The sequence below is a fragment of the Molothrus aeneus genome, chromosome 1 (assembly GCF_037042795.1).
Source record: "Molothrus aeneus isolate 106 chromosome 1, BPBGC_Maene_1.0, whole genome shotgun sequence".
NCBI lineage: Eukaryota > Metazoa > Chordata > Aves > Passeriformes > Icteridae > Molothrus > Molothrus aeneus.
Window position 1 is genome coordinate 70536309 of NC_089646.1, and position 14508 is coordinate 70550816.

Here is a 14508-nt window from a genome sequence, read left to right on the forward strand (position 1 = left end):
ATCCTTCAACCCTGGAGGCTGCTCTGCATCACAAACAGCAGTCAGTTTTTCCACAGTGTTTCCTCCTCGTGTCTGGATGGTGGCTGTGGGCTGAGCAATGCCTCTATTTTAGGCCAGCAGGCACTGTGCTCAGCACTGCTCTGGGCAGAATATCACATTTCTCACAGAAGACCAGCAGCTGAACCCATTGGGCAAAATGCAGCCAAGTCCCCACTAGACAACATACAATGATTGCATGAATATAATCTGAAAATATGACTGAGGGACTTTGCCTGTTATTAAACTCTAGTTTGAGAAAGCCTTTCCCCACTGTGGTCATCCCACTACAATTTAGTGAGATGATTCCTCACTGGGCAAGCTGAGGGCTGTGGAGAAGGCAGGACTGGTCATTGCTGGCCCACTTTTGGGAGAGCTTTGTGCTGACAGATTGCAGGGGAGAGAACTGAGAGGCAGCAGAGTGGGCTGCAGTGGGGGTCTCTTGGAAAAGGAGCTGTCAGGATGTGAGTGGAGGCAGAGCAGCAGCTGGTGCTGTGAGGTTGCAGGTTGCAACTAGGGCTGTGCCAAAAGCTACTACCTGCCTCATGAGGCATTGCACAAGAAAATAAGGCATCCATCAGGATTGGTGAGAGAGGTCCTTAGGGGCTGCTTTTCCAGCATGTTTAAAACTGTCAGTAAGTGTATGGAAAAGCTGGGCTCTGTTTTCAAACTGCAGCACTCAAGTGAGGGAGGATTGCAAAATAATCTTGGAGATGTGTAGGTGGCAGTGCTCTCACACAAAAGCTGTGACTCGCCATCCCATAACTAAGAATATCTAATTTCATGCCTGAGGATTCAGATGAAAAAGCTGCACAGCAGCACTCTGAAGAGCTGAGAGGAAGTTCACAGCTGACCTACTTCATTCACTATGTTCTCTTCTAGGCAGATATCAAGAAACTGAAGAAAAATTCATGCTATCAGAAAAATATAGACAAAAATTCTTCCATGGCATTCTAGTTAGGATAGACACCCACATGCAGATAATTTTTTCCACTGTTACTGGACTAAAACAGGAATGGCACCAGACCCTGGAAACCAGAACTCATCTATAATTCAGTTATTGAACTGCAAAATTACCAGTCCTGGAATTCTCTTCTTGTGCCTTTAAGCTGCACTCCTCCATGTAAGGACTTCAAAACGAAGGTGGGCAGTTTTGCCCTGCAGCCTATGCTAAAGCCTAGTGCCTGAGAGCACTTGGTGCATTCTCTTGAGAGCTGAAGGCTTGAATTCCAGCAAGGATATGGGATACATGCCCTTCACCTCCTGAGCCACATGAATTTCTCCATTACAGAAGTTAAGTACTATTTTGAATTTAAAAATCAGGAAAAAAAAAAAGAGTCATTGTAATGGCGTTTTTCAGGAGCCCTATTTGAACAGCTTTCTCAAGGTCTGCTTTGAATCCTTCACTAGATGTTCTCCAGGAATTTATGCCTCATCTTACCTTGCTCCTGAATTTCAACATGGGCAAAGTCTCTAATTGCTCACATCAAGATAGGTCAGAGCAAGCAAAGGAAAATGCTAACTGCTAGAAAATTTACAAAAGGAGAAAACAAAATGCCTACAAATTTTGGATGAGGGAATTTTTCTTTCAGATGGCCTTTTGGATGTACAAGTTTAAAGCCAGCCTATATTCTATTTAGGAGAGACACATCATTTTTAGTGTGTCTTCTCCTTTCTGAAGCCATATATAATTCTGTGCTTTAAACATGTTATTCACTGATTCTCTATTATATATAAATTTAAAAAGCACATTACAAATGTTAATTTGTTAAACCTCATCCCTCTGAGGAAGACATCACTTGTGTTAAACCAGGAAGTTATCAGTAATGTCTCCCTATCAGCTGGAAAGAAGTTTAATTTTTTTCCCACAAGCATTCCCAGATAATGTTTAACTGATTTCCATGACTTACACTGCACTTAAAAAAAAACCTTTCATCATTCTTAAAAGTATGGAGATAGCTCTGTCTCTCAGATTTTCATCTCAGAATTTCTAAATTCACATGGGAAAAGTAAAACAGATTTCTTGGAAATTCATTGCTACAGTGTTCCACATTGGTAACTTCAGTGGGATGCTTTAGACCATTTTTTCCCTATTCTTTGAAACCTTGGGATAAACAGTTTGATTTATCCCCAGATAAAAAACAGCCTTCTATACTATGTAAATAATTAACCATCTTTAGAAATACATGGGTTTGTGTCCTGTTCCTGCCGACACCATATATACAAAATTCTCTTTGCAATTATTTGAGAACTTAATACAGACTTAGGAGAGGTTGTCCAGACAGGCGGTAGAGTCTCCATCTTTGGAGATATCCAAAAGGAATCTGGACTTGGTCTTGGGCAGCCAGCTGTAGATGGCCCTGCTCGTGCAGGGGAGGTGGACCAGATGACCTCCAGAGGTCCCTTCCCACCTCAACCCTATTGTCACCATGAGCCCATGCGCACATCAAGAAAACAAAGTGTTATTCACATCCAGCAAGCTTAAGGTAAAATTTACTCATATTCTGGATTCAGATCAATATTTACAATTCAAGGAGTCGAGTGGCAGAGCATCCGATTCATAGGTTCTAAACAAAACTGGCTGCAGTGATTATTCTGAAGTACAAAGTAGCCATCAAAGGATTAAGAAAGCATTTGGGAGAAAAATAAAATTTCTGCTTTTCATCCAGGTACTCCTCACAGTGTTAGAAAATGGCCCTGATTTTAAGGTGAACAGAGTTTGCCAAAGAAAGTGATGGTATTGGTAGGATTGTGTCTAATAAAGAATAAGAAAGGGTGATTAGCCATGAACACCTCTGTGAGAGGCAGAGACCTCCTGACAATGGAAGCTCCTGTGCCAGCCGCCGCCACGGTGCCTTCCTCATTGATTTCCACATAGGCCTTGTGGACAACATTTGACAGCACCAGAGACTTTGCAAACGTCATTGCAGAAAGGTCAACTTTTGATTCAGTGAAGATGTCGGTCATCCCCATCTCCTGTAAAACCTGGTTGAGGTTAAAGGTGCCTTCCAGCTTGAATCGGGGCAGGTAAACCTCCACCGTTGTCTCAAACATGGTCTCTGAGGAGGCCCACAGCATTAAATTTTCATAGGAGATTGTGCTTTCAATCTATAAGATGGGGGTAAAAGGAGATTAAAATAGGTGGGAAGCTTTGAAAAACTGAGATCTTTACCCAGTGTTAATTCAGACAACTGGCTTCCAGCCCTGGTTTGTGACATGTACTGCCTTACCTGCTCCAGCCCACTGACAGATCCATCAGCCACATCCGCTGGCAGCAGGATGATCATGCTCAGTGACTTCTGAGCATAAGGGAGTTCAAGGATCTGAGCACCCACCTCCTCAATGTAGCCCAGTTTAAATTTGCCTTTCTGATACATCATCTGCACAGGTTTCTTTCTGTTCTGTTGAAGAGAAAATTACACAGTCAGTTAAGCAATTCAGCTCTTACCAACACCTCAACCCAACAAGGGAGGCAAGTTAAGTTCCCAACACACCCACAGCTTACACACAGGGCAGCTCAGCCCTTGACATTGTTATGCTTGCTGCAATGCTCACAGTAGCTAAGGTGAATAGTGTTAAGATTTACAGAATGCAGATGTACCTGATTCAGTTTAAAATCCCTCTGAACTGTTTTTTCTTCCTCAAACTTGCATTCCCAGGATGCTTTAAAGTAGATTACATTCACAAGCACCAGTAATGCACGTCCATCAATCACACCAGGTGCAAAGAGTTCCTTGATTTTACCTAAAAGGAATTTTGAAACACAGAAGTATTTGTTAGCTGTGGTTAAGACGCTGGATTGAGACTCTATTATTGGTCTGTGAACTTATATTTGGAAAAACTTAGAAGCACAGTTCTTGGTTTATTCAAAGGACAAAAACAATGTAGGTAAACAAATAGTACATTCCTCTGCCCTGTAGCCAGCCAGGGAGGATGGGGGTCACCAGATTTTCCCCTGGTGTTCTGAATCTGCATTTATGGTTGTTTGCAGGAGCAGTTTGTCTGGTCAAGACTTATAGTTATTACTGCAATTATCAGGCCAGGCATAAGGGTGGGAATAAAAAATATTTTACAGCAAGCATATCTTTAACTCATAAATAATTTAGCCAGTAACTTACTCTAATATTTCAAGAGCAGATGGGAAGACAAACTACCCTTAAACAGCATAAGAGTGAACACACAGAAATGTGAACATGTCTTTGCTTTTCCTACCCTGGAATTTCATTTGTTGAACCCATGTAGGATGGCAGGGATAGAATGGCTATAGTTTTGCTTTGTTTTACCTTGTGTCTCACTTTCAACCCAAGCATTAATTTTTCTTCTGGCAGCTTCAACAGCACCATGAAAGTCCACTGTTTGCAGCACTGCTCCATACAGTTCCTTGCTACACATTAGAAATTGCTGTAAAGCAAAATAAAGATTATTAATTGGTCAAATCTATTAAGCACTTACTGCCTTTTGAAAGAAATCAATCTCTTGATTGATTTTAGATTTTAGTATTTTAGAAATGGTGAGGGACCTGTTGAATCTATAAGGCAAAATTTCATTTTGGAAAAGTTAAGTATCTGAAGTTTATTCAGAAGATCTTTGAAAAAGAGATTCTAATGCATAGGTCTAAAATGTAAATAACTGAAAAGAAAACCAGAAGAATGAGTCTTGTCATGGAGAACTGCATAACTGTGGTTGGGATAAAAAAATTAAAGAAATAGAAAAAAATCAAGATGAGTTGTTTGGTGCTTAAGTTTTGAAATAATTGACAGAAAAGCAAAGATGTGACCAACAAGTTAGCCATACCAAGTAGTCTCAAGACCACTCAGTCATTCAGTAGGAAAGGAGCAAGCAGTTCAGCAGAGCAGTCCTGTGCATGAACCTGTACAACCTTCCTGGAGATAAACCCTCTCCAAGCTTACTGCTGCCTCAGCTGTCCCACTTGCAAGACCTGAAGTAGGTAGTCTACAGACAGCTTGAATAAGCTGGTTTTGGCTGTAGGTTCTCCTCTGGCTGAGTGCACACATCTGAAAAATGTGCCAAAAATGAACAGATCCCTGCTTTAGTTTTGCTCTATAGCCTTTGATATCCACAGGGTGGTTTGTTTCTGTTTGGGTTTTTTTGCTTTTTTTTTTTTTTAAATAAAAGCATGGAAAGTTGACAGCTTCAAGAGCTATAGCTCCATGTAGCACATCATGTGCTCCAAAACACACACAAGAGGGGAACAGTGAGGCCCACAGTTCCAGGGAATCTTGAGGTCATGACCACAGCATATAGCAGGTGACTTACCTGATGGAGCTCAAATCCTTGTTGTATAAAGAGATTGTTGGCCAAGGTTAAAACATATTTTTCACCAAGGTTTTGTAGTTGCAAAAGCAGCTCCTGGAACACTTTATGGTTAAGGTCTCCCTCCTTGTTACACTGGGAGTAACACAAAGACAACAATTAAAATTATTCCTCTGTGCAGTTTTGGTTGTTAATGTGCATCTTAACTAGATAACACTCTAAGGCTAATTCCTGCTGTACTGAATTTAAATCCAGCTAGTCCAAGCTTTGTAGCCTGACCCTCCTTCAGATGAGATCAATGAATGTTTTGGTATTGACTTAATAAAATAAAACCTTTTATCAGTCATTTCCTAGAGGATCAGACAGACTCTGAGCATGGGATCTTGACTCCCTCCAGTGGCAAGCCCTCGTCTTTTACCCACGCAATGGAGACGGGGCTCCCCACCCCAAGGACACACCTCTGAGAACGAAGGCTGACTCTCCAGGCTTCCTTCTGGCTCCATTTCTGGGGCCGCACTCTCGTGATCTGATCCAAGACTCATTCTTCCTGCAGCTTTCCTGACATGGAGCACCTGCAGGTGAAGATGTCAACTTATATCAATCGTAACTGGGATAAAACCATATTCCTTCTTTAAAAGCTTTGCTGTCCCCTATTGGATAAGTGGTGTAGATTCACAAAAGATGTTTTAGCAGCTTCACTCATCAGCTGAAATGACAGACTTGAACTTGTTCACACATTCATGTTCAGACTCACTTTTCTACATTAACAAACCAAGAAGAACTTGCACTTAATCCCTCAAAATGTTACTCTTCACTACCTCAAAATGTTTATATTTGATTTGTGTTTTCATTGCTACAGTTATCTTAAATTTCAAAACAAAAATTTGCCCCAAGTAAAGGGACAAAAGTTAATTTTCTTTAAAAACACCAAAACTGGCTTCTTGCAATCGTTCTTAACATTAGCATCAGCTTAAGAAATAGATCAAAGCCACAGTGCTCTTAATGGAAATTAGTCCCTGTTTCTACTGTGCAAATACATCACAGAAAAATTTTCAGCAGTTTTTTTTATTATAATAATGTTGCATCATACATAGACTTACTCTCCTTTTGAGAGGATATTGATATTGAGCAATTCCCATTGCTGTCCTAAAATAAGCAGGAGTCCCTGTCTAAAGTAATGATGGTAGCCAGGGGGCTGTAGGGGCAAAGAGAACAGATTCAGAGTGTCTGGGTGGGCAGGTGTGACCCACCACACCCTGGTGAGAAGCTCTGCCTTAGGATTATCGGTCTTCTACCACTCATGGTAGAGAAGAAGAAAGAGAGAAGAAAGAAAAAAAGAAAAGAGAAGATTGTAGAAAGCAGACCTTGCACTGCAGGAAGTAAAGGCACAGTGACTGAAGGGGTGGTCTTCTTCACCTCACCCTTGCCCACTTGGGTCTCTGTGGGCTGAGACATTCTGACTCTTGAATGTCCTAAGGGACAGGTGAGGTAATGCTTTCAGCCACCCAGGTACAACCCCTTCCTTCAGGTGTCTGCAGCTCTCCCCACTACCCACACAGACTCCATTCTCAGGATTCTTGTAGCAACCACAAGAGGAAACACCTGCCCATAATTCTGAAATAAAGCCTGACATTCTGCCACAGGCTTGGGGAAAGCCAGAGCACCTCACTGTGCTGTATCAGCTCCCCTTAGCCAGCCCTTGCAGAGGGTAGGATGAGACTCACACCAGCAGAGGGCAGGGATCAGAGTGCTTCAAGCACAGGACCTCTGCCTGCCCTTGTGCAGGTTTCCTGTGAGACCCTCACACGTGTGCTGTGCTGGGATGCTCAGCATTTCTTTTGAGGGAACAGCAAGTGATGTAGAAGCACCTCACCATGGTTCATTCATACTCACTTTCTCTATCTGAGCAGCAGTGTTGTTTTTTGCACCAAGATGGATCAGGGCCAGGGCAACAGAGATACTCATAGGAGAGAAGACAATATTTGTGTCCTCTGCACTTCTGTTGAGCCTTTTGTAGAGATCAAGGCAAAACTCAGTAACTGGTCTAGAAATGGAGTCCATCATGAAGCGGCTGCTGAGTGGGAGCACAAAAGAATTAAGAAATTTAGTGCAGCTGGGCTAGCTAGACCACACTGTAAAGCATCTGTCTGCCCTGAGATTGTCCCATAGCTGGTTGTTGAACATAATAGACATTTTCTAAGTCCTGAAAGTTTTAATCAGCCTTGCACAGATCAGTCTATGATGCACAGCAGGAGCAAAGGCACAGAGGGTCTGCAAAAAGGACCCATGCTCACAACATATGTACATTCCTCAGAAAGGACCCTTTTTCTGCCTTATCCCATGCTGTGTCTTATTTCAACTTATTTCAATTTATGGTATTGAAATTAGACAGGTATGGATTAACATTTTCCTTCTCCACACTGGTTTGATGCATACACCTGCATCAACTCTTTCCTCTTAACAACATACATTGGTGACAGAGACCTGGTGACAGAAACTAAGCCTGCATATAACCATCTGTGGTAACCAGAGCTGTGGCAAACAACAGGTTTCTAAAAATAAAATCACTATTAATTAAATGTCTTCATACATGAAAAAGGCTCTTTAACAGCTATGGCGACTGAACTACATATGGAAACACTAACAGTGTAAAATACACTTTTAACTTCTAACAAGTTTTCCAGAAGTCACAAATTGAGGCAGGATCCACAATTAAAAATTCCAAACAAAGTAATAGCCCAAGAGCCCTGAAGAGAAGTCAGTAAGTTCCTGCTTAGTGATATGACAAGATATGTGTCACTCTCTACTTTTGTACTAGAAACATTTCAGTCTGATACCTCTCCCATGGATCATTTACGTTCAATCCACTCCATTAAGAACAAGTTAGGACCAAGTTCAGCTTGGTCTTTGCAAGGAGGAGGCCATCTAAAAAATGGGTGATTAGAAACTCCTTTCCTGAATCTTAGGAGAATTGTAAAGGTGTTGTGTAGATACCAGTGGTATCACACAAAATCACAAAATTTTCTGGAATCATTATACCAAAAAAAAAAAACAAAAAAAAACCAACAAACCCCACATCACCTTCAGTATCAAACAAGAATTTTGGACAAATAGCACTGGTCTGAGTTCCAGAAAGATTATTTATTTAGGGGAAAATACACAGCCACAGTATGGAGACAAGTCCTTCATGTCTCCCGTGGCACAGATCTTGCTGGCTCTACCTTTCAGCCTGCACTGGGACCAGCATGGGTCAGGTCCAGAGAAAGCTGACAGAGTTCCTCTCTTTTGGAAAAAGGAGTGAGTGCACAGCTAGGTGGTTCTCTCCAGTGCCCACAGATGGCCATAGCACAGCATGCACTCTTCCTCAGCCCTGTCTGCCCTGAAGCTGCAGCCTGCAAGGTGAGGTTAAATGAGGAACTCCAGTCTGTGTCACCAGAGGTTAAAGGTGGGAAGAGGCTGTTGCAAAGCTGAACTTCAGGATCTTTTATCAGCAGGACACTTGTACAGCCTGTCCTGGGCTGTTAGTGCTCCTTTGAGACTTGTCTTGAGCCTTCTGGGGAAGGGGTTGCCTCCAGCCAAAACTCTCTTGTCAGCCTCCCACTGAAGCCCCGGTTCTTCCACCACAGCCACAGCTCCCTCCCTTCACAGAGTTCCCTTTATGCAAAGAGCTGCTCAAAATGCCTTGCACTGTTCTCAAGATGCAGCATGCACACTATCTCCAGTTCAGCCATGAGCCAGGCATGACTTTGCATGGAAACATGGGACTCAGGTGCTGGAAGTTACCAGGGCATTGGGAGTTGATATGGCTCAGCCAAGGTACAACATTTGTCTGTGAAACCATCTTCACTTGCAGCAAGTGCTAGACAATGGGAATGAACTCAGCCCACAGGAAAACAGATTGAGCCCAAAACAAACTGGTGCAGAGGCTTGGAAGAGATGAAAAACTAAAGTTTCTGAATATATAAAGGTAAAACATCTGGCAAATGCAGACATTTCTTTCCAGTTGACTAACAACAGTAACAATCAATGCTTCATCCTGTTTCTGAGTGATGCTCTGTGGAAAGAACCTGTGATGCTGCAAGAAAAGTTCACAGACGTTTCATACTGAGACTTTTGTTTTGCTCTGGAGTCCAGAAATACTTCACATAAAGACCTAATGCAAATGGACAAAACAGATGAGAAATATCCAAAGGGTTCTTTGCACAGACAACTTAAAGATTAGTTTTATCTCATTAACTCTGAACACAGCTGTTTTAGCTCCACTATTACCATATTTTTATGTAATATGGTTTTAATTTTCCTTTTAATAATGCAGTAATCTTGCAGTACCACAAGACATTGCACTAAATAATTTCTCTTTTTTTCCACCTGCATTTCCTACTATCCACAACCTTCTGAAAACAAAGCAGTGCATCTTCAGTGCTGAATTTGTAGTGCTATACTTCCACATCTCTTGAAAGATCTGAAATGGAGCTGTGAAATCAGACACAGTGAATGTAGGGCATGAGGCACTTTGTAGGTGTGTCCCACCTTCAGACCAAGTCAAGGAGAAAAAAAAAGAGTTAATAATCTTACTCAGTAGGAAAAAAGGCAGCTCCACCCCACCCTGCAGGGAAAGGCTGAGCGCCAAGAATGGAGGGAGAGCCCAGGATCTGGGAGCAGGTTTTAGAGTGAGTGCCTGGCACACTGATGTGGCCACTCCTTCAGCAAAAGCAGCAGGCTGTCACCAGGGAGACATCCAGGTGCAAACACTACAGCCAACTCCATGGTTTTGTGAGTAGGAACTACTTAGAGAGCTGCCCTAGAAATCCAGAGGAAGGGAGGGCAGGCATAGGCTAGTGAAGGAACTTCCTTACTGTACAATGAAAGGATTTAGTGAACTTCCTTAATCGAAAATGGGGTGGGAACAAGTGGATGAAGGATTCCACACCACAAAGCCTTCTGTGTAATCTGTGCAATAATTCTATCAGACTTTTGGAGCTACTGCAAGGACCACAGCATTTGGAGAACATCTACATGGTGGACAGCAAATGGTAATGTCACTTTTAAATAATCTTGGAGCGGTAAGAAGGGGTGATAATACAGGATCAAAAGGAGTGTTCCAGAAGTTCCTAGCTGCTGATCCACACTAGCCAAAGCACCTGTGCTGAACATTATTAGTAGCGCAGAACCCCTGATGACAGGAGATCCTTTGCATGATGGTTCAGCAGCTTTTAACATGGTCTGGCAAATGAAATTACTGGCACTGCAGTATGTGAGCAAGAAGCTACCCAGTAAAATAGCTTCCTTCAGAAGGAACCACTGCATACCACAGACTTTACAAAAATTACAAACTTCCTCCATGGCTGTGTGAAATGATGAACTCCTTTTCTATAACTATTCATGATCTGTTCTCCCTTTATAGTTTGTTTTTGGCTAAAGTTAGATGAAATCAAAACAAAAACTATCAAAGACTAAAGAAACCTGTGCTGAAAGCTGTTGTAATTAATGGTTGTGTTAGATTCTATTATTCAGTCAAGAGAAGGAGGCAGTAAATGGGGTGGAGAAAGTAAGAGACCTGTAGCCTTGCTGTTAAGGTAATTCTGTATTTCATACAAGTTAAGTAAGAAGGAACCTGTTTTGCCTGATGCCACATGATAATTCCCATTGCGTGTTTGACTTATTCAATCTGTGTCCCATAAAGGTGTCTTAATATACATTCATTTCTCATACACAGAGGGAAATAGAATTGGCAGAAATTTTCTATCCCAGAAAAAGACAATGTGGTGTCCCCTCACATAAAAATTGGTAGTATGACTTATTTATTTTTCATGACCAAACAAAATAATATACAAAAATAAGTTTCCAAGTGTTTCTGTGCTGATTTGGAATAAAATGGACAAAGAGCACATAAGAAAAATTAAATTTCCATAACACAGCAATTCTGATCATCCCTAAATGGCACAGCACACGCTTTAAGTTAAAAACCAATACATTTTAGTACAAAGCAGCTTTTCAAGTGAAATAGTGCCAAGTTAATTTTCCAAACAACCTAGCCTCTCAGTATGCTACTTTTATGCCAGAAAGCTTTTTCCTGACTGCTTTTATTAGTTTGCATCAGCCCCTCTGGTATCTTCTACACCTCTTTCTAGGCCAGTTATTTCTGCATAAACAGGCATGGATGTGCATTGGCCTGTTACAGGCTGTAAGGTGGCAAGTCATTTGCTGTGCCTGTGTGCAGGCTTCTCTGCAAGCTTCTAAACAGCATTGCCAAACCCAGGAGCTCATATTTTAATAGCAAACACTAGCACCCCCACTAACAAAACAAAATCTGCATGCCACTCCACCCTTTCTCTTTTATAGCATCATTGTTTAAGAACATAATTTCCCTGGTAGTTGGGATCAGTGTAAAGGGAAAATAAATGCCTTAGAACCCAGCCAAAGAATTGCCTGCCCTCTGTCTCTTCTAGAAAACATTTCAAGGCTTTTTTTTGTGCCATGGAAATGTGAGTAAAGAAGGAAAATTAACCTGCATTTCTCATGCAGTGGGTCAGGTTGCCCAGGTCACCAGCACTATCACTTTATATGAAGCCTGTTGCTATCAGAGTGATAGAGATGCTCTGAAAGTGCATGAACTTCAGCCCTTCTGGAGAGACAGGCAGGAAAGCATCTACTTTCTCATACAGCCCACTGAACCCATCAGTTCTGCCATCAGTCTTGTGTCAATTAGACTTTACTGGGTGGACAGAGAGGTTTTGGGGAAATTTCACATTCAGAAGCCTGTGAAATTTAGGCAAGAATCTTTAGATGTGTCCCTAAAATCCTCATTCATGTCCCACTGAAGACCAGCTCCCTTTGTGTGAGCTCTTGAGCCACCTGAATTTTAGCAGTGTGTTTTGCTGCCTGCAGCCTGTGAAGGTATCTCTCTTTCTGCCCAATATGTAAAAATTATGTTTACTTACTAGCCTGTACAGTACTTTGGATCAGGGAAAAAAAAATTAAAAAAAAAATCACAGTTATTTTGGGAAAAAAGTAAAAAAGTAAGAAAACAACAGAACAACATAGAATTTTTACCTTCTTGCCTGAAGAGGTTAAATGAAGAAGACAACAGCTGAGTTCTGGAGCACGTTCCTGTGAATACTGTATTAAAAAAAAATCTCCCACTCTCTTGTGGGGAAGTTCAGCCTCTACCAATTATTGCTGATAGCAGCATTTTGCTGCTTAATGCAAATGCCATTACCATGAAGTTTCCCCACAGAAGAATGGGAAACCTGTATCTAGCAATATGCTATTAACATTTCTCTTAAGCTGCCCAACAAGTCTGGCAGGCAATATCTGCTGGCAACATCTCCTGATCACAATGCCAAGCCACTCTCAGCTGGAAAACTGGTCATTAACCCTAAGAAGAACCATGACTGCACTGCTGTGCTTAGTCCCTTTCAAATTTTGATGGGGTCTGGCCTGGGCAAAGGTGTGTGCAGGGTTCATGCCAAGATTGTTTGGAGCTGAGCTTGCTTCCAGAGATAGATCAAATGAATGGGAAATGCATGAGCTTTATGTTGCCTACAGCCATCTCTCCCGCTCAGGTAAGGAGCTGGCTTTATGTGCGTGAAAGGAGCTTAATTACAGAAGGGAAGAAATATTTCCTTGAACTGTAACAGGAATCCCCAGCCAGGAGGTATTCTTTTAAATCTAAAATCACAGGAGCTAAGAATAAGAGAAGGGTGGGAGTGGTTGATCACTGAGGTTAAGTCTCCAGCATGAAGTGAGAAGGAAGAAAAGAGATGGGAAGCACAGAGCTGCAGTAGCACACTGTTTGATCTCTGATCATTACCAGTGAACTCAGCTGCAACACTGGGTTATGGCAGCTGGATTCAGAGATCAGAGCTACACTAGGGTTGTATATGGCTTTGTAACACCAAAAATTTTATGTCTTTTCTCTTTCACCTCTTCTTTCTTCCTACAAAGCATAAAACTGGCTTTCATAGGATACTTATAGGATCAAACATGGTGAGCAGGAAAGACAAAGAAGGCCCTCAGCACCATCTTGCCCTACCCACATTTTCCTTCTAGTGCAGAAGCTGGACCATCTTCTTTAGGCACAGCAGCGTCCAGCTTTGCTCTTCCGAACTCCTCTGCCAAGATCTCAGCCCTGCTGGCCAAGCTCCAGTGCTCCAGTACCCATCTGAAAACAGGAATCCATAAGCAATGGAAGATACAATGATAAAATGATCATTCTCTTTACCTCAGTTCTTTTCCTTCCTTTTTTGCTTCCATTTGCCGTTCACTTCCTTGTTGCTGTTTTTTCTTCCTGTATGTTTCTGTAGAGCTCCTTAGTCTTCTTTCTCAGTTCTTTCTTTCTCTATTTTAAAGATTTATTTATTTATGAACATTGCCTTACCATGTATCTTCTGATGCTTTTCTAATCCATGCATCTTTTCAGTGACAACCTAAGTATTTTGAGTATCTTGCAAGATTTTCCCTCTTCCAATTTCTGTTTTCTCCCTTCCTTCTATATTGACATCATTCCTCCACTGATTTATTTTGCTTGCCCTCTTATATATTCCCTCAGAGCTTCCCTGGCATCTGCTCCACTGTTTTGCCTCAGGAAATGTCAATGTATGTGCAAATTCTCTCTTTTTTAAGCCCTTAGGACAGCATATCCACCAAAATGTACTGCTTTTCCAATGGGGCAAATTTGCCCTAAGTTGCATTTTTCAAGGTTCAGAACTTCCCCACAAACCACTTTTGCCACCACAAGACATTGGGATGTGTCCCTTCTCTACCAAATGCTGGGAGTAAGGAGCAGGCAGTGACTGTGCAGGTGGGCAAGGGATGAGATGAGCAGGCACACAGCCTTGCGGTTTGCATTAAATTAATCTTTGTGTTGCTGCCAAAGCCAGCCACAGCTTGCTGGTTTTGGGCACCATCCATCACTGGATAGCAATGCCCTGCTGAAAGGTGAGGTGGAGCACCCTGTCACTCTGAGCAAGCCCTCAGCTATGCTCACTCCCTCCATTGTGACCAACACCTCCCAGCACGTAAGAGCTCCTGCACACAAACTCCCACACGTGTTTTCCCACGTCCTCCCAGGCAACTTCTTGCCCAAGACCCAGAGGCCAACAAAGGGTAGAATGAAAATAGTGGACTGTAACATGGTTTCTCACAGCGGCAGGAGCTTCATGGATACTTCTCCCTCTCATGCTGCAAGGTGGAAAA

At 42.1% G+C, this 14508-nt stretch overlaps 1 protein-coding gene across 2 annotated transcripts; it reads right to left on the reverse strand.

The window, feature by feature from the left end:
* Positions 1 to 2739: 2739 nt before the first annotated feature.
* Positions 2740 to 11478, reverse strand: LOC136553783 (serpin B12-like). 2 transcript variants are annotated; one of them, XM_066545560.1, is made up of 8 exons: positions 11432 to 11478; positions 7204 to 7384; positions 5769 to 5882; positions 5314 to 5445; positions 4320 to 4437; positions 3638 to 3780; positions 3267 to 3437; positions 2740 to 3144 (listed from the first exon to the last, which is right to left on the reverse strand). In XM_066545560.1, exons 1-8 carry the CDS (start codon positions 11476 to 11478, stop codon positions 2740 to 2742), a joined length of 1311 nt encoding a protein of 436 aa, XP_066401657.1. The 2 variants fall into 2 exon arrangements, with proteins under 2 accessions (XP_066401657.1, XP_066401665.1); XM_066545568.1 differs by lacking the exon at positions 11432 to 11478 and adding an exon at positions 8827 to 8870.
* Positions 11479 to 14508: the final 3030 nt, after the last annotated feature.